Genomic DNA, 20,101 nt, shown 5'->3' on the forward strand with positions numbered 1-20,101 from the left:
TGGCGCTCTGTGTGGACTGTAGTAAGGCAGCGCGAGCGTTGGGCGAACGACTGAGGCTGGTGCTGGATCCTACTGGACGATCGAGGAGAGCTGGTAAGATACTTTAATATTATCCTACTCTGGGAAAAAATATTTGTGTTGTGAGTCATGTCCTCTTGAGTACGGGCGGGGGTGCTTGCCCGGGTTAGACGCGGAACATTCTACCTTTTTGAGTTCTTCCAACCCCTTTCGGGGTTGATACCTTGAGGCCTATGGGTACAAGAGGTCAACCCATGTGCCTGGTATGTCCATGTGATTGTATGTGCAATCACGTGAACTGCGATTGCTCGCTATCCTATGTTTGCGTCGTCCCTTTCGGTGTCGTAAGTGCATCTGCAGGTTTGGGCAAAATATTTTAACATGTCAATAAGCTAACCGACACTTATCAGGTGGTGAAACCAACCCTTAATCTATTTATTATCTTACTATTCTTTTTCAGGTGATTTCCGTACCGGGCGAGCTATAAACATGCGTCGTGTAATTCCGTACATCGCATCCCATTTCCGCAAGGATCGTATTTGGTTACGTCGCACGAAACCAGCTAAGCGCGAATATAAGATCGCCATAGCGATCGACGACTCGAGCTCCATGGCCGACAATAGGAGCAAAGAGTTGGCTTTTGAGAGCTTGGCTTTAGTATCTCAGGTAAGTTGGGCAGAATTGCATTTTTGGGCAAAATTGCATTGCATTTTTGGACAAAGTTGGGCGATTATTGATTTTATTTACATTTTTCATAGTTTTCCATTTTTTTGTAAAAGATTGCCCAATTTAATGTTAGGTAAATGCTAGTTTGCGTTTAAATACATAAAGCTTAGCAAATAACTTTGTTACGTGGTCAATTGCATTTCCATTGAGCCAAGTGTATTAATAAAACATCAGTAAATTAATTAAGCTACACTGAACCATTTTTTACCAATATATGTAAAGCTAACTAAAAAGGTGACAATTACAAATAAGTTGACATTTATTTAATATATTTTTCAATAAAAGCAGTTAAATCAAGAAATAATCGATGGTTTTTTCATGAAAACTTTAGGGTATCATCACGGTTTAGTCAAATCCCACACCACACCCATTTCGGTTTCTACACGACGTCGTAACCACGCTAAATCGCTTAGCGGTAGCCAATAAACTAGCCACGGCCGAAGTCTCCCACCAGCCGCTATATATAAACCGCGTTAAATAATATTTATTATTTCTTTACAGGCATTAAATCTACTCGAGTCCGGAGATCTAGCGGTTTTAAGTTTCGGGGAAAATCCAAACCTTTTACACCCATTCACCGAACAGTTCTCCGAGCATTCCGGTTCCAAAATACTGGAACAACTGCGATTTGATCAGACCAAGACCAAAATAGCACAGTTGTTAGACTTCTGCACAGTTATGTTTGACCAACTTTCGATAAGGAGTGATGCTTTGAACGCTAAGCTGTTGGTGGTAGTCAGTGATGGTAGAGGAATATTCTCGGAAGGTGAGACTAGGGTGGTGCAAGCAGTCAGAAGGGCGAGACAGCAAGGGATATTTTTGGTTTATGTAATCATTGACAACCCTGATAATAAGGTAAGTTTTACTATTATATTTTTAACTGATAGCGTAACTTCTTATACACCGTGAAGTTTCCTTCGTCTTAAACCGTAATCCCATATTATGTATCCAATCTATATTATCCATTAGTGTTGTTATAAAAAAAGTAAAGTCCAATTGAAGTATAAAAAGCTTTTAAAAATCGATTATTTCAAAATATCATGTATTTTCAAACACCTACTTATTCGCCGCAATCCCTTTGAGGTGATTCACTTTAGCCTAAACTACGAGTAGGTCAAAGTAATGACTTCATACTTACGAAACAGAATTGGACAAGACGTTTAAATTTTTTCTTTTTTTTTTCGCTAGGGTGTGAATTAGTTTGAGGTAATTAATATTGTTAAAGGGTTTCTTGTATTGGACTAATAACTGTCGGGGTGGCTTACAGACACTAAAACTAGCACAGTATAGGTACAAAGGACATGTCCCAAAATGGGCCTTTATTAAATATAATTTATAAGCAGGTCGATAGTACTTTTTACGGATAGAAAATACAAATTGCTGTTAAGAAAATAATTTTCAGAATTTTTGGAACCCGCATTAACTATATAAATATTTTTTTTTTGTTTCACTCCCTTGTCTAAAAATTAAACATTGACAATATAGTAAAAGTGTTCAAAACAGGCAATAAAAATAAGTGAAATTGAATTCATATCTGGTGTAAGCAGTCAATGTCATGTAATATTGTCAAATGAAATGAACATGAACATGAAACAAAACAATTTCTTTAAAACCCCCTAAACGAACATGATTAAGCGAAGATCACTGACAATCTGTCAGGGTGTGAGTTACAAGCATGTTGCCATAATAAAAAATCTTAATTAATGTTGTCAGCTAATGATAATACATTTTATTTAATTTATTTAAAAAAAATGCGGGTTCCAAATTTTTTTTATTTTGGGTTTTAAGCCCATATATATTGCTGCGTAGTTGACACTCGGAATAAAGGCCCAGCCTCCATACAAAATTGGGACATGTCTTTTAAAAATGTAAGTATTACAAAAAAGTTGCGTAGTGGCCGCACAACTCAAGAACGGCTGAAAATTGATGGGGAGGTAGCTTAGAACCAGGAGACGGCCATAGGATACTTAGGGTAGGGGTAGGGTAAGGGTAGGATAAGGGTAGGGTAGCGGTAAGGTAGGGAATGAGTCAAAGCTTGACCGGGTCCGCTAGTTATTATACAAATTAGTGAACCTCATAATGTTTTTCAGGACTCCATAATGGATATACGGCGGCCAATACTGGACCCTACCACAAACAATCTGACTGGATTCGTGCCATATTTGGACACTTTCCCGTTCCCGTTTTACCTAATACTGCGGGATATGACTGCTTTACCGACCGTACTAGGCGACGCGTTGAGACAGTGGTTCGAACTGGCTGCAAACACTAGTTAATATTAAGTGTTGCTATAAAATAAAAAAATGTTTTTTTTATTGAAAATATTATATTATATTTTAAGATTTTTCTATATTTTGTTATAGGGAAAAATGATTTTTTTAATCATTGTTTAAAATATATGACAACAGATTAAATATTTGTTAGTTAGTTTATACTGATCTTGTTTTTCTGAGCCCAATTAGTAATTATAGGTAAGACGACATATATGAATAAAGACTTTGCAAAATTTTAGGCGTTAAGTAAATAAAACTATTGTTTCAAATATTATTTTTAAGAAAATAAAGCTATTGTTTGTGAGACTTGTTTTAGTTACTTACCTTTCTATGGGTCCTGTGGCATTTTTTGGCAGTGTTGGCTGTGTTGTGCTTCTCAACAGAAGTCCTAGATTCTATTTTCAGCTTTTGATCAGTAGGATCTTATAATTTCTAAATTGGATTAAGTCTGGTTTGGTGATAGGTATCGACCATGGATAGTTACCATACTCTGCTGGCAAAGACGTACTGGCAAGCGATTTAGCGTTCCAGTCCAGTGTTGCTTTTTCGCAATTAATGGTTAAATGCTGATTTGCAAACCCTTTCTGTTTGGTGTCACAGACAGTCATATAATAGGGAGTAAGTACTGTTTGTGACATTAAAATAAACGCATCTTCTTCTAAACTTTCATCTTCTCCAAGTTAACCCGCTTCCACAATGGACATCAGGGGGAGATCGCAGTCGAGGGCTAACTTATCTATAATAATCGAAAATTTCAAGAATGGCTGGACCGATTTCGCTAATTCTTTTTCAAGAATATTCCTTGAAGTACGAGGATTGTTCTTACGCAGAGAAAATTTTAAAAAATTGCCTGAAATTTTAAAATCCTTTTCTGTAATCCCATATAAACGATTCGTAATCATACTTACTCGTATAGTCTATTTTACACCGTACCATAAAGTATTAGTGGTGAGGTTTCGAGAAGGCAAAACAATTGAGTGACGTTAGGGTAGGGAAGAAGTGTTCATTTGAGTAGTCCTGGGAGGCTGTGGTCTCATATTGTGAGATTGTGATGTCACAGAGAGGTGGCGAAAAAATTATACATATACCCTATATATTAATTAACTCTTTGACGTAGACTCTCATCATGTTCCTTGCTCTCATTATATTCGCTGTAAGAGAGCTGGACGCAGGCGGCTCGTTCAGGACCGTCATTTGCCTCCTTGACGAGGTCCTCCGGGTGACATACGGGGAATCTCTCACCCACTTCGAGTTGATACCGCTTTCAGTATTCCCGAAGCGATCTCAATAACACAACAGAAGAGCTCTATTTACGAGTGCCTTGCGGTTGCGGTAGATAACGAAATGTTCCCGTGGCTTATTCATCAGGCGACGAGTCGGAACTCCGTGGTGTTTTAGTAGGTTGAAGTCCGACATAACTTTTTCCCCACGTTGAAAAAAAAAAGAAGTGCACTTAAGTCAAAGCGAAGCTTGACAGCTGACCTATTTACTATTTTGGTGTTTATTATCAACCTAATAAAATTAACATCAAATCAATTGTCAAACTATCATTTACCTACTGTGTCATATCTCAATTTCTTAAACTTATGTCAACTAGCCCGTAGACAACTTAGTCAAGATATAGGGGATGAGCCAAAATAAAAATGCGGGACAATTAAAAAATATTATTGTATATTTGTCAACCGAAAATTAAACAATTATTGCAATATTTTTCTTAGCCTTACTCTAGATATTAACAAAGACAAAAAATCGTTACGCAACGTGTTAACATTTTAGGCCTACGTTATCATTATAAATAAATCGTGACCTAAACAATAAAATAATTCAATTTAAAAATTTCGTGAAAATATTTCTCTTGCAAACAAATTACGAGTACACCCTAAAAATATAATCATATAACTTAATAATTATAATATGTATAATTGAATATTTTCAAACGAAACTTTTTTATACGCTAACTCAATGCACCTCTTAATAACTACTTTCTTTCCAATATACATACACAATTCTGTAGTTTACAATATCAAAATATTCTCGTACATTTTGTCGTAAACCATTCCGTATAATTTAACAATTGTAATAGCAAAATAGAAACTATGTTAAGTTTACAATAAATTATGCTAACTCATGTAAAATATTAAATATGATAACATGACTAAGCCTAACCAATGTGTTAAAAGCACGGGTACTTTGTCTTGGACTTTTGCTGCGGTCAAAGTCAAAACTGGCATGCTGTAACCAAATTTAACTAAGCATCCCGTGATCACAGTCAACTTGAGCATGCCGTGATCAGTCAACTTGGGCATGCCGTCATTAAAATCAACATAGAAATGCTGTAATCAAATTCAATTTAAGCATACCGTGATCAAAGTCAACTCAGGCATGTCATTACCAAAGTCAACTCAGGCACGCTGTGATCAAAGTCAACTTAGGCATGCCATGATCAAAGTCAACTCAGGTACGCCGTGATCAAAGTCAACTCAGGCACGCCGTGATCAAAGTCAACTTAGGCATGCCATAATCAAAGTCAACTCAAGCATGCTGTGATCAAAGTCAACTTAGGCATGCTGTGATCAAAGTCAACTTAGGGATGCCGTGAACAAAGTCAACTTAAGCATGCTGTGATCAAAGTCAAATCATGTGGCTGAAGTCCTCGTATAATAAAACAAAATATATCATTAATTTCTATACTTTTATACTGGTTGTGAGACCTTCAATAATTTTTAGTCCGATTGGATTGATACCTACTAATTTTGAAGTTTACACTTATTTATACAGAAATGGAAGGGATGAATTATTATTATGAAATGCGTAGAATCCCAAGCTTATACAATGTTAAAATAAATAATATTAATTTAATCGTCGCCCGTTCTAAAATATTTGAGCGTTATTAAAGCTGTCTATGGTTAATGTTTGTATTATATCTACATTTTGGAGTTTGTTTTTCTGTGTGTGAGAAGGGTAATCTATGGCAATGCAATAATTTGTGATTTCTCTATATTCACTACATTTTTCATTGTTCGTAATTAACTAAATAACGAATGTTTTTATACAAATATTCACCAATTAAGTTATTGGCATGAATTTGAGAAAACTTCAAATTCATGCCACAGGGAGTGGGTCAAAATATCCCAAAATGACATAAAAATGTGTTATTATTGTATGATACATTGGTCTAATTTCAAAGTTTAATTTATTTTACATTTGTTGAAGTAAAAAAGGGTCAAGTATATATACGAGATATGTTGAAAATTGAAAGTTTCCTCTGGTAGTTAAGAAAACAGTCAAAGTTACCCTATACAACTCGTCCAAAAATTAAAATTACTTTTACAAAAATATTATTTATATAGATAAAAGTCACAAGTTTGTAGATTGATAAAAGACTTATCAAACTCTATCAATAGAAGGCAGATACGGTGACAATTTTCGAGTGACTATAATGTTAGACATAGTTAAGCCATTTTTATAGGCATTTATTTTTGTGTGGAATATGTAACGTAACAAAAGTAAAACGCAAAATGTTTTTGTTTTTCTTCTATTTATGCTCAGACCAATTACAGAAGGACCAGTATTGCACCTCAATTCACAAACAAAATTGTCAGTCATTTTCTGAGGAAAAGGAGCTTAGATTTGGTATACATCTTATACTAAACTAGATGTTTTTGTCCGTTTTTACACCACTCAACCACAAAAAGGCATTTTTACGGAGCTCTTTAACCGACAAACACAATTACAATTATGAAACATCGATACTATAGAGACAGTTTTTATAGAGGCATTAGATCATTGATCGTAAACTTTGACAGAAAAGTAACGCCTAGTGAGGTAGTCTATACAATAATTGATCTGAGTATTTTCGTGACTATATCAAACAGCATGTTTTAGGTAAAAACATTAAGGCATGCTGTTTGAAATCAAGGTTTTTTTATTGATTAAAATAATGGCATAAAAATTGGACTCCTTAATATGTACTTTTTTTTTGTTGATTTGTAAGTGATTTTATGGTTTATTTCATATTTGTTTTTCCAAGTGAGTGTTCAATGCAAGACGGAAGAAAAAATAAAATGCTTTATTTTTTTTTGGGTTGTACAAGGGCCAGGTTTGATCTATAAAACAAAATATATCATCATCATCAGGACTCCGTAAACAAATAAACTTTTCGTCAAAACAAACATGTTTGTAAAACAATTTGATCGTCTGAGACCTTGTTTAAATTGTTTACCAAACACTGCTTAATGAAACAAAAAAGTTTGACAAACATGTTTGACGTTCCTAACATTGCTATTTCTGTCAAAAAAATATTTATGTAATTTTACTTTAATGCCCTTACGGAATATGTATCGAGGGCGACGCAATAATATATCTAAATTGTAAAGTTATAATAATTTATATTAAAAACATAATAATTGTTTTATTGGGATGATTCTATTTTGTTTGTTATTTGTTTCCTCTTCACTTGTTCTCCTTGGACGAATAGTTATTGGTTTCATCAGTCTTTTCACCATCACCGTAGAACTTTGGCTGCGGAAGAGAGAAATAAATAAAATTTATTTATAAAAAATATAAATAATCAAAGGAGATGGTCCAATATTGTTTGGAGCTCAGTCAGGAGGATCAGTCATTGTTTTTGATTATACAAATCTACGAATTTACTATAATTCTTTCGAAATAATATTCATTCACTCCCAAGAAATGTAACACTAATATGGGTAATAATGGCGGATTGACGTTTTCAATGCAGTAGTCTATTTGACGTTTGCTGTCAATTGTCTTGTCATAGTTGCTTTATGGGCACCATTTTGATGAACTCAAAAACTTGGGTTTAAATTTTGTTTATTTCTTTTTTTAATAGTTAATTAGTTAGATTTATTCACTTTATTTTTTAATAAAATCCTAGTATTTTTTTTATTTTAATGATACGGGGTACAAGAGTGGACCTGAATTAGACCATCTCCTTTTAATGATGGATTTGGCAAAAAAAAATCAAGAACTATGTATAAAACCAGTCATACGTCACATTAAGGGTTCAAAATATTAATGAATGAATTTTTTGACTGTACACAGACAATAATAATGTGATAAGGCAGGGACATAAAATAGTGGGATTTAGCCGAACACAGAACAAAACAAATAATGTTATACAGAATGACAAATATACACTGTGGAGTTTCCTTTGTCTTAAACCGAAATCCCTCATAATCTACCCAATTTATATTACCCATTAGTAAGTAAGTACAATTCAAGAAGTTGCGTTTGTAACAAACTTTCAAAAATCAATTATTTTAAAACTCCTGTATTTTCAAACACCTACTTATTCGCCGCGATGCCGCGGCTCGTCAGTCCCTTTGAGGTCATTTACTACAGCCTAAACTTGGAACTAAAAGTTCAATAATTTTTTTCATAATTTAAGAATTTTGTTTTCGCTAGCGTGTGAATTAGCTTGAGGTCATTTTTAAAGTTGTTAAGGGGTTTCTTGAATTGGATTAATAAATGTCGGCATGGCTTACCGACGGCGAATCTAGCACGGTGTATAATAATAACAGCTGTACTGTACAACTGCAAAATGTTTCCATTAATGTTATTATGTCTCCTAATTAAGTCATACGCCATGAAACAAACGACATAAAACAATCTTACCTGTATCATAAAATTTTGTGCAATAAAATATTGCAGAATTAATTTTATATCAGATCATAAACATATTATAGTCATCATTAATGAAATAATTTTGCATTTTAAATGTAATGTATTGCTGTTGAATTGTACATTAATATAAGAATTATAAAACTGTACAGATATTTGTTCAAAACATGGGAGGTAGGTACAAATAAAACTTAAATTCAAAAATAAATGAGTGAGAAGTGCTAAGTTCTAAGGCTATCTCAAATGGGTATTTGGGTAAGTATAAAAATCACTTCAAATCAAACATTAGTAACATACAAAATACATACTCGTAAATTAACACAGCGATGCTACATTGTCAGCATTTTGGTAGCTAGTTTGACTTTAATTTAGCTTACTAACATATAGCCTAAGATTTATTTACTCAAGTCAATCTGTACTGTACAAATACCTTTTAGTTAGTATATAAGTAAATACTATGTAATAATGCTCATCCCCGGCCCTAGCCTACCTTAACCACCAATTTACTTATATAAAAAAAAAACTTGATGAAATTATTACTAAAAAAAAGTTTGCTACAATGTTTTTCGACATTTTTAATTCATCTTTAATTTGTCCCCAACGGGAACAAGCAAACATCGCTGACCATACAGCTTGAGTTTTGCAACATTTTTTGAACACTTATGATTTTCTTGTTTGTTGAGCTTGTTGGCAACAGAAAAAATAATACAAAGACAACAATACAATATATATAACTTCAAACGTTACTTCGCTATACCGGCGAAATTTTTGAGCAAGAAAAGTGTTAAAAAAATGGATTTTTCTTTTACAAACATATTTATATTAGGCCAATTATTTAACCAGATTCTTATTCACACATTATATTATTATCTGCATGTACTTTTACACATGCAAGAGGCTTATGTCCAGCAGTGGACGTCCATCGGCTGATAATGATGACTTTTATACAGATGTATACCCGGGGCCGACGTTATATTGGCCGTTGGGCATTCCCCTTTGTGACAAGGCTATCGATTAAGCTGTTATTATCTATTAGAGTAAGATTCCAGATCCGTCTGATACATCTTATTTTAAAAAAGTTGAAACCTTGGTTTTTAGTACTACTACTACTTCTCATGGTACCTGTCAAGGTGTCACATCACAGAGCAAGTCTCCACAAAGACGGAGATGAGAGGCTACTGAAAACCTAAGGTTTCATCTGTGTGAAAATAAAATGAATTAGATTGCTCTGGGATCTTGGTATATAGACATTCTTTGAGTCGAATTAGCACCAATTACTGTTTAAAATAAAAAGGCTGGTTGTATATCAACTGCAACATTTTTATATTTCAGTTGAAATACAATCTTTCTGTTTTAATTCTAATGGGGGAAAAAATAATTTTGCTGTACAAATGACATAAAGGTAGTCCAGTGAAAAATGCACACACGTAAAAAATGAATCCACAGAATCCAAAAAAAAAAAGCATGAAATATCCATTCATTGACTCTTCGACTTACACAAGTTAACATGTACTATACGCTTGTTACTTTATTTCTTAGTCCGTTGTTCACGGCGTTATAACTTGTGAACCCCTAGAAAATACCATATCATTTGATAAATGACACAAAATTTTATGAGTTGTTTGATTTATCAAAATACAGTAGTTTTTCATTAATTAATATTGAACGGGACATAATATTTAGACTTCAGAAATATTACAGTTATAAATTTTGTATTTCCACAAAATTACTCTCTCAGTTTTCAAGTTTAAGTTTTCAAACATCGATCTCCTATTAATAAGTGGATGCACAATCAGCGACCAAAAAACGTCCCCACTCAATGAGTGCCAAACACAACTTCTTGGCACTCAATTCAAATTGTCGCATTTGCAAATTGAACCTTGAACTCGATCCTTAAGGTTGAATTTGCTCTGAATTTGGGATTTTATTGAATATTGGACTATATATAATAAAGATAAAGGCCTTTAGGTATAATTTTCTTTACCAATAATTCTAAAACTGTTAAAGCCAAATTGGCCAGTTTCTAAGTGAATTTTTCTACATTATTGTGCGTCCTTTTATTAAGAGGTCAATGACACTGATGCGAAAAATATATTTTTTTTTATTTTGTTTTAAATATAATTATTGAGAGATGACTTATTTTTAATGTATTTCATAATGTGAATGTGTGTGTGTGTCTCACCTCGTCGTGACTCTGGTCGGGCTGCAAGCGGTCGTCATCGTCATCGCTGTCGTCATCACCTGAGGAGTCACCTCCCGACCCTGCGCCCTCTACACCTTTTGCTGTTGATCAAAAAGGTGTTGGTTTATATTTATAGATAATATATCGACACATTAATTAATAAGATGTAATGCTAACTACTGTAAATATGATTACTGCATTTGAAACTTAGACTTTGTCATTTAGGCTGGCAGAACACTCGTTTTCCGTATTAATGTATTGTGCGTGTTGCAAAACGGAATGCTTGAAATCAACATAAAATACATTAAATAATACATGTATTTTACGTATACAAACATACGCACACGTACGCACGAAGCAAAGTCTGCGGTAGTCTCACAGAATCCCAAATCGAAATTACGCAGTAGGATAGCATAATTAGTGTAAAACTGACGAGTTAAGATAATCAGCTGCAATATTATTAGAGTAAAAATGACGAGTTAAGATAATCAACTCCAGTTCTATGAGTGTAAAAATGACGAGTTAAGATAATCAGCTGCAATTTTATCAATGTAAAAATGACTAGTTAAGATAATCAGCTGCAATTCTATCAGTGTAAAAATGACGAGTTAAGATAATCAGCTGTAATTCTATTAGTATATCAATAACGAGTTAAGATAATCAGCTGCAATACTATGTAAAAATGACAAGTTAAGATTATTACCTACAAGTACACCTAGTGTAAAATGACAAATGAAAATCAGATGCAATTGCTAACTAGTGTAAATATTATTAGTTGTCATAATAAACTGCAATGTTATCTAGTGTAACGAGTTAAGGTAGTCAGTCAGTTGTAATTTTATCAGTGTATAAATTCCGAGTAAAGATAATTAGCTGTAATTTTATCAGTGTATAAATGACGAGTTAAGATAATTAGCTGTAATTATATGAGTGTATAAACTACGAGTTAAGACAATCAGCTGTAATTTTATCAGTGTATAAATTCCGAGTAAAGATAATTAGCTGTAATTTTATCAGTGTATAAATGACGAGTTAAGATAATTAGCTGTAATTATATGAGTGTATAAACTACGAGTTAAGACAATCAGCTGTAATTTTATCAGTGTATAAATTCCGAGTAAAGATAATTAGCTGTAATTTTATCAGTGTAAAAATGACGAGTTAAGATAACCAGCTGCAATTCTGACAGTGTAAAAATGACTATACTACAGCATATCTTGATGAGTACTGTTTACCAACAAACAAATTATAAATGAAGGTATAAATCACTAGTCATTTCACACCAAATAATAATTATAATTAAATTGTTCTTAAATTAATGAAAGTAAATTTGATAAATAAGCTTACAACAATTAGATATGGTTAATATATTTTATATAACATTTTATAAACAAACCGTACATAATTTAAAATAAGTTGGCAATGGCATGCGTTTTCTACCTTCGTTCCTAATTTCTTTGTTGGTAAACAGTACTCATCAAGAAAGGCTGTAGTATAGTTAAGATAACCAGCTGCAATTGTATTAGTGTAAAAATGACCAGTTAATATGCAGCGGCACTCACTGGGTACGGCGGCGGACGCGGGCTGCAGCTGCGCGGGGCGCGCGCGGTCGCGCGTCAGCTCGTCGTAGCACTGCAGGCACACGCGCAGCGGCTTGTCGCTCTGTCCGCGCAGCACGAACCGCTTGGACGAGCACGGTCCGCACACTACAGAGCCGCACTTGCGGCAATGGTGCTGGAACATATGCGTACACAGACATGCATAATGCATATGCATACATAGCGTGCGGGGTTCTCTTGTTGCCCTCTGTAGTCGATCCCTTAACTGTCGATTTCAAAATTGATCAATGGAGGACCACTGCTGGACCATGGACCTTAGTAGGGACTTCCAAATACCACCACCCTGAGCCGCCTGCATCAAGTATACCCACAATATACTAGCACTAGACATTGTGCATAAAAATCTCTGATCTAAACAGCTGATTATGAAGAAAGGTTTGCATTACTCTTACCTTCTTCATACCAAAATATTCACCCTTGCTTTGAAGATGCTGTAATCGTAATTACAGCATCTTTAAAGCAAGGGTGAATATTTTGGTAATACTTTTGCCGAACCTCTGATCGCTTCCGAGTCCTTTGAGAGGCAATAATTGGAAGAGATAAAAATCGGAACAAGCGAGGCGAGGCGACGTTTCACGAAGCAATAAGAAATTTGTGTCTACACCTATCGTATTCAATCAACTTGCAAGTATTGGGGGTGTAATTTATACATGTAATACAGTATACTCACTCTCCTGTTGAGCACAGTGAACTGTGTCTTCTTGCAATGCATGCATATGGCCGCTTCGTTGTCGGGCACCCACACGGCTGCGTGCTGCGACGGTGGCTGCTTGCCGCCTGGAACAGGGTGTGGGATTAATGGTACCAGAAAATAAGTTGTTACATATACCTATAGTTCCGAATACATGTGAGGATTTATTTTTAATTAATGTCAGGTTCCCATGCAATCTCACCTTATTGTCTGAGATATATACCTTTAACTGTCCCTATGTGGGATCTTGCCGGAGCGCACAATTGCTTACTAGTACATATATGGTCGAAATTTTCTTAGATGACTTTTTTACACAACAATAATGGCCGACTATGAATCAAAGACAATCAGTAGGGTTGAGAAGTTAACGGCGGGCATCGGAACGATATCAAGTAGGTATCGTTATAACTGAAATACCTAAACTAAAATATTCGTTACTATACTACGTTATCTTAAAAGGGAACGTATAGTAACGTTTTTCGGTTGTGTGCATTTTAAGAAATTAAGTGAACGGTGCACGGTTTATGCCTATGGGTACGCGTGGTTATCAAATGGGGTAATCTTTTTTTATTATTATTATAAATATACTTAAACAATACACATCACTATCTAGCCCCAAAATAAGCATACGTTATGGGTGGTAGTAGCTTGTGTTATGGGTGCTAAGATAGTTGATATTATAGTATTAATATACAATTATATACTACATATAAATATATAATGTATAAATACACACAGACACTTGAAAACACTCATGCTCATCACACAAATATTTTTCAGTTGTGGGAATCGAACCCACAGCCGTGGATGCAGAAAGCAGGGTCACTACCCACTGCGCCACGCGGCCGTCTCTTTCTTTAATCTTTTGGGGACGTACTAACGTCCAAGATTTGCTTATACTTCAAAAAAGTGTGCACGTATCCACGTACATACTGGGTGTAAGGGACATGATGCCGAAAACTGCGTGAAGAGGTTAAATTTAGTTTCCACAACGATATATTAAATACCAATTACGTCGGAAATAAGAAAATTCAGATTTTGAAAATTTTGAGCACGCAATGTACAGGAATAATGCGATAACAACGCTCCGCAATCTACTGCTTACGTACAAGTAGGTACGTACGCATCGACAGCAAATCGGCTGGCTACACTTACCTATCTAATACCTATTTTTTATACTTTACAAGTTTTTAACTAGGTACAGGTAGTTAACTTACTTCCGGTTGTTTCTCGTTTACGAGACGTTCTGTCGTCGTAGTAGGTACGATATTCATGAGTACTGAATTGATTTGATCTAAGCATTTCAAGACTTCTCAAACAACACACACAAACACACACAATACAAACGACACAATTGTATGAGTATTCGTTACAGAAAATCACTACTAACATAACATAAAACATACACAAAAGTTTTTGAATTTTGGTTTGTTTGTCAACAGACCGCCGAACACGAACTAAAGAAAAAATAGCGTAGCGTCTAGCGAAAGGACCTAAAGTTTCAATATTTTGAAAATACCTATTAACCGCGCCGCGCGGCTTAGGTTAGAGAGAAATAGCAATTATTTTCCTCGGCACCGGCGGCGGTCGGCAATACAACGTCGCGCAGTTTGTTTGTGACTTTGTATATATACCTATTAGTCGTGACCTGCCTATTTGACCTCTTGGAAAACAGCTGATCGCGCGCATTTTGCAAATTAAATTTACATTGCTAGTTTTTGTTAAAAATCTTGATTTGACGATTTTTATTAAAAATCGTATTGAGATAGATGAAATAAGTACTTCTAAGCTGTAATCAGTTAAAAAAAACTATAAAAAAAATTTCAATATCGTGAAAGACCGACAAAAAATTTCAACGCTGAGAGACTCAGAATCATGTACTGAACCACTGGATTAAGTTTTCGTTAGCATGCCCCTTACACCCAGTATAGGTAACCGTATTTGAATAAACTAAAACTGTAGACTCTGCCCTGCATGTATATTTTTGAAATATGTAAAATAGTCAGAAAAAAATTTAATTATTACGAAAATACTTATAGACCACGGCGTTTCCATGAAAAAAAAACTCATTTACCCTTCTTCATAATTATTACTCTACAGCTACAACTTAATGTTATCCATACCAGTGTTTGAATAATGCTACTATTCGTAAGATATCTTTTACGCTATAGAATAACGTGAGCATATTTATTGTATAACATTTTCATTAAAATACTACTTTTTAAAATAAAATGATTATAAAATATCAATTTTCCATCTTTAAACTAACAACATATCAATTATTAAAGAATCATTCATTATCATTTATCGATAAGTTAACGCTCGATGTTATTTACCCATCCTTGCTTTTCATAGACAATCTAGCGTTACGAAATGTCAAATTGCCGTAATCGTAGTTAAGCTGTGCAAATTAATCTCGTTGTGATTTTGTTTTTCAGAAAATAAATGTGAATAAATCGTAAATTCGGTGTAGTTTTTGGTGTAATTCGTACTGTACGCGTATAATAAAGGATTTAGACGCTTTGTTCTTTAGAAATTACGTATAACGTAGGTGAAATATGTGATTTTAGTGACAAGACGGGTTTGTTTTGGAGATAAGACTTCTAAGAAAATTTCGACCATACAAACATATTGCTGGTAGAGGAGCATGGTAGCTCTCGCTCAGAATTTTTCTTTCTGTCACACAATTTTCCTGGCACATGCAGTTAGTTCATCATCATCATCATCATTTCAGCTGATGGACGTTCACTGCAGGATATAGGCCTTTTGTAGGGACTTCCAAACATCACGATACTGAGCCACCTGCATCCAGCGAATCCCTGCGACTCGCTTGATGTCGTCAGTCCACCTGGTGGGCGGGTCGGCCAACACTGCGCTTTCTAGTGCGGGGTCGCCATTCCAGCACTTTGGGACCCCAGCGTCCATCGGCTCTTCAATGTTAGTTAGTGCAGTTAGTTCATAGAAAGATATTCATCTCCTACCAGCCTACCAGCAAGCCAATTGGATAAATGTATCTTTGTGTATGATTAAAAATGAGAACCACTCTCTGTCTGACCTGACCACTACATCAAGTACCTAGACTTGATGTAGTGGTCAGGTCAGATCACAGTGATTTTATTTCAGATTTTAATAATCTAACAGAGCTTTTTGAAGAAAATTACGTTATTATTAAGTAAATTACGTTATTATTAACGTAATTTTCTTGGTAAAACATAGTAAATTTCCACTCATGGACTTTGAGTTGGATATAGAAGGCAGTGATTCTTGAGATGGAGCGTGTTGTAACTAGGTTCCTCACTCTGGAGCCCTCACCACGGGGTGCAGCGGGAAAATTGTTTTTTTTTTTTTTTAGAAATTCTTAATAGTGTTTTGTATTATATTTTGCATTATTAACATTGTTAAAAATTAAAAAAAAGGCCAAATAAATAAGAGAAAAGAATCATAATCTACACTTACTTTTCCTTAGCAAATCCTCTATACATTTCTCTATGTGCGCCATCCATTCCTCCTTCTCGGTAGCTGTTGCAGCATACACAGCAAAAGATTTAGATGCAGTGCGGATCAACCATCCATTACGATACTCTAAAATGTGTACAAATTATGTTAATTAACATTATTTCTGGGCACATTAACATTTTAATTGTGTATTCAACTTTAATATTATGCTAATAAAAATCAATGTACTGGTAATTCAGAAAAAACTTTAACAATATAATAGATAGTTTACACACTCTGTCTATCAGTTTCCTGTCTTTGAAACTTTACCTCAAGAAACAAACTTTTCAGTTGACAATAAAAAAAACCGACCAAGTGAGCTTCGAGCCACGCGCAGTGGAGTGTTTATAGATTAATGAAATGAAATTACTCTTTATTGTACACCGAAAATTGTAAAATGAATAAATCGAGTAGGTACAATAGGCAACCTTCTCGCTAAGAAACGATCTCTCCCAGGCAACCTATAAATAGCGGAAATAATAAATAATCATATGTACACCCTACAGACGAAGGAATATAAAAAAAACACAAACATAATTAAAATAAATAAATAAATATACCAAAACTATATACACCTATGTATAAATATACATATATACAATATACATACATATAAAATAAAAGTTAAATTAACTTTAGATTTTTTTAACTATAACCATAAACATTCATTTCAAAAATTAAAGTTTTTATAAATATGAAATTAACTTCAACTTGGTATTTTGCTGGTACAAGATAACTTTAGCTCTCTCCAGATGTGTACCATTTCATTCTAAATAATATTTTTGTGGTAAAGTGCCTATATTTGATTGTATAATACTAATTGTGATTAGATAATAGATAGGACAAGTTATGCGATGAGTCACTTCTGTGATGAGTCATAATTATAATATAGTAGTATAATAACTTATTCTGAATGTATGATGCTGATAAATTATCATAGTATGGCTTGATGACTCAACTTTGAACTTAATTATAACACTAATACAAACACTAAAAATTGCAACCCAAGTTCTTGTACTATAAAATATTGACTAAATTCTAGTTATATAAAATATTTGAATAGTGAATTGGCTTGATGACACATATGAAGTTGAACTCGAAGGTACAATTTCTGATTCAATGTTAACTTATATTTATAATCTAACTAGCAGACGCCTGCGACTTCGTCGGCGTGATACTTGATGTAAACTTTTAACTATTCCTACCCTAACCTACCCCTTAATTTCTTATTTTTTTCTGTCATAAGAAAATTCTCCTGACAATAACAAACACATCAAAAAAATATAGTAAAATTGGTCCAGCTGTTCACGTATGATGGAGTGACCAAGGGATATATGGATTCATTTTTATATAATATATAGCCTAGCAGACCCAGTCAAGCTTTGCTTCGACTTATGTGCAATTCTTCCATATCCCTACCCTTAAGATTTATAATTGACTCTGAAATGTTTGTATGGGAGATAGAAAAGGGTTGTTTTTATGGTTTTTCTGGCAACTATTCTGACTTTTCCCTACCTTCGCTATAAAACCTCCATAAACATTCGCGTCAAAGCATCAAAGGTAATATGCAAAGTGCTGATCATCAATACTATAAAAACATTATTCTATTAACTCTCTCTTTTCTACCTGCTCTGTTCTTACTAGAATCAAAATAATCCAAATAAAATACATACGCCCTTCATCCTTTAGTGATTCCAATTTGACTTCTTCAAGGGGAATGACATGTTGTTTGTTATACTTTTTCTTGTTTATAACAATGTTGCCGTAAACAAGTATGTCATTGAAGAGAAAGAACTGTCTAGCTTTGGGTTTCTTTCGGCACATTTTTGTTAGTACACCTTCTCCAACCAGAACTCTGCCTTGTTCCGCCAGAGGCTAAAAATAAAATGATATTAATGAATTGTTTCTTTAACATATGTTATTAATGGTTACTAAAATGTCTGAGATATCTATATATCTGACTGAGCCATGACAGCCCAGTGGATATGATCTCTGCCTCCATATGATTCTAGAAGGTGTAGGTTCAAATCCAGTCTGGGGCACACACCTTTAACTTCTCAGTATGTGCATTTTAAGAAATTAAATATTATAAAATAAATAAAGGTAAAGGGAAAAATGCAAGGAAACCTGCATATTTGTGAATTTTCTTAATTCTCTGTGTGATATGGTCTGCCAGTCAAGATTATTTGACATTTAAAGCTGTACTGAGAATTTAAAAAAGTTTGTTGCTTTATTGATATTTTATGTATCTATGCAGTGTAGTGATATGGGGGCAGTGTCTTAACCTAAATGTGCATATACCATTGATCTCATAAGAAAAAAATTTTGTACAAATTCTATGCCTCTTAAAGCCTGCAGTAATGTTAAGCTAGTTCAATTGGCCCATTTTTCTAATAGATTTGTGCTTCTTTCAAAACAGTGGGTATCTCAATTTACAATTACAATTTGTACAAAGTCAATTAGGTCCTACCTAAGCATATTGGTGAAACTTTTACCTATTTATTTTATGAAATCTAATTATATTTTGCAGTAACAGTGATATGTTATCATGTATCAATAGATTATTTATGATATTCCTCAGTGGTTTGTTGCTTCTTAATTTAGTTTTGCGACTTCAACAAAATTTAACAGTTTACCAAAATTTATAATTGTAAATAATAAATAGAACTATCTTCTTTCTATAATAATGTGTTAAAATACAGTTACCAACATTGTAGATATGCTATCTACCTACCCATTTACCAATAAACAGTTATTTTTGTTGACTTCACTAAAATATATCGCACTGATAAAAATGTGATATGAATGGGCAAACCCACCAATCGCTTGTACCGAGAATTTATCTCTGTCGGTTGATAAACTATAATAAAGTTCGAAAGTTTTGCCCCTACTTTTTTATCAAATTTTATTCGTATAAAAGTACACACCTGTCCCGAACTGCCGAAGCAGTTTTCCACCATAGCAATTCTTCTAGCATTTGCCTCACTATTCACTGGAAAAAGGGAAACATTCATGTAAAAATGCGGCACAGCATCAAAGTTTGACGTCAAAGGAAAGTGAGCGAACAAACAATGACACCAATTAACAGTTTAATTGTGGACATTTTTACACCGTACGACGCCATAAACTGGCGAATAAAGAATCTAGGAATCATAGAACACATTAAATACAAATATCCTACCTAAACGATCCACCATTATTATAAATTTTACTAAAGATTCCCTTCAGTTTACAATAGGTACTCAAAGTCTCAAAGACACGAAAGATTAGAAAAATCAAAATGTGTCATTCATAACTTTCAAAGACTTTGTAAAACGTAGTCGTAGACAGAGAAAGTATGAAAACATATTTTGTGCTACGTCTAATGTTGCCGTTTTTATTACACCAACAACTATAATTGTTTAATCTATAAAGAGGTTAAATGAATAAGCTCAAGCTGCTTTAATTTTTTTAA

General features: G+C 34.1%; 2 protein-coding genes across 2 annotated transcripts in view; one reads left to right on the top strand and one right to left on the bottom strand.

Annotated features, from left to right (window-relative positions):
• LOC112053051 (midasin) overlaps positions 1 to 3,321 on the top strand; it is a 32,761-nt gene extending 29,440 nt beyond the window's left edge. The window contains exons 39-41 of the mRNA XM_024092321.2: positions 479 to 684; positions 1,246 to 1,599; positions 2,835 to 3,321. Of these exons, the coding sequence (XP_023948089.2) occupies positions 479 to 684; positions 1,246 to 1,599; positions 2,835 to 3,020 (746 nt within the window). The 3' untranslated portion in view covers positions 3,021 to 3,321. The remainder of the gene's footprint in view (positions 1 to 478; positions 685 to 1,245; positions 1,600 to 2,834) is intronic.
• A 2,655-nt stretch (positions 3,322 to 5,976) lies between these two features.
• Positions 5,977 to 19,948, bottom strand: LOC112053043 (pleckstrin homology domain-containing family F member 2). Its single transcript, XM_024092311.2, has 8 exons — positions 19,829 to 19,948; positions 19,575 to 19,639; positions 18,321 to 18,522; positions 16,609 to 16,734; positions 13,132 to 13,238; positions 12,405 to 12,576; positions 10,843 to 10,943; positions 5,977 to 7,538 (listed from the first exon to the last, which is right to left on the bottom strand). The coding sequence occupies exons 1-8, from the start codon at positions 19,842 to 19,844 to the stop codon at positions 7,470 to 7,472; spliced, it is 858 nt and encodes a 285-aa protein (XP_023948079.2). The 5' UTR covers positions 19,845 to 19,948; the 3' UTR covers positions 5,977 to 7,469.
• Positions 19,949 to 20,101: the final 153 nt, after the last annotated feature.

Source organism: Bicyclus anynana, chromosome 20 (assembly GCF_947172395.1).
Source record: "Bicyclus anynana chromosome 20, ilBicAnyn1.1, whole genome shotgun sequence".
NCBI classification, from domain to species: Eukaryota; Metazoa; Arthropoda; class Insecta; order Lepidoptera; family Nymphalidae; genus Bicyclus; species Bicyclus anynana.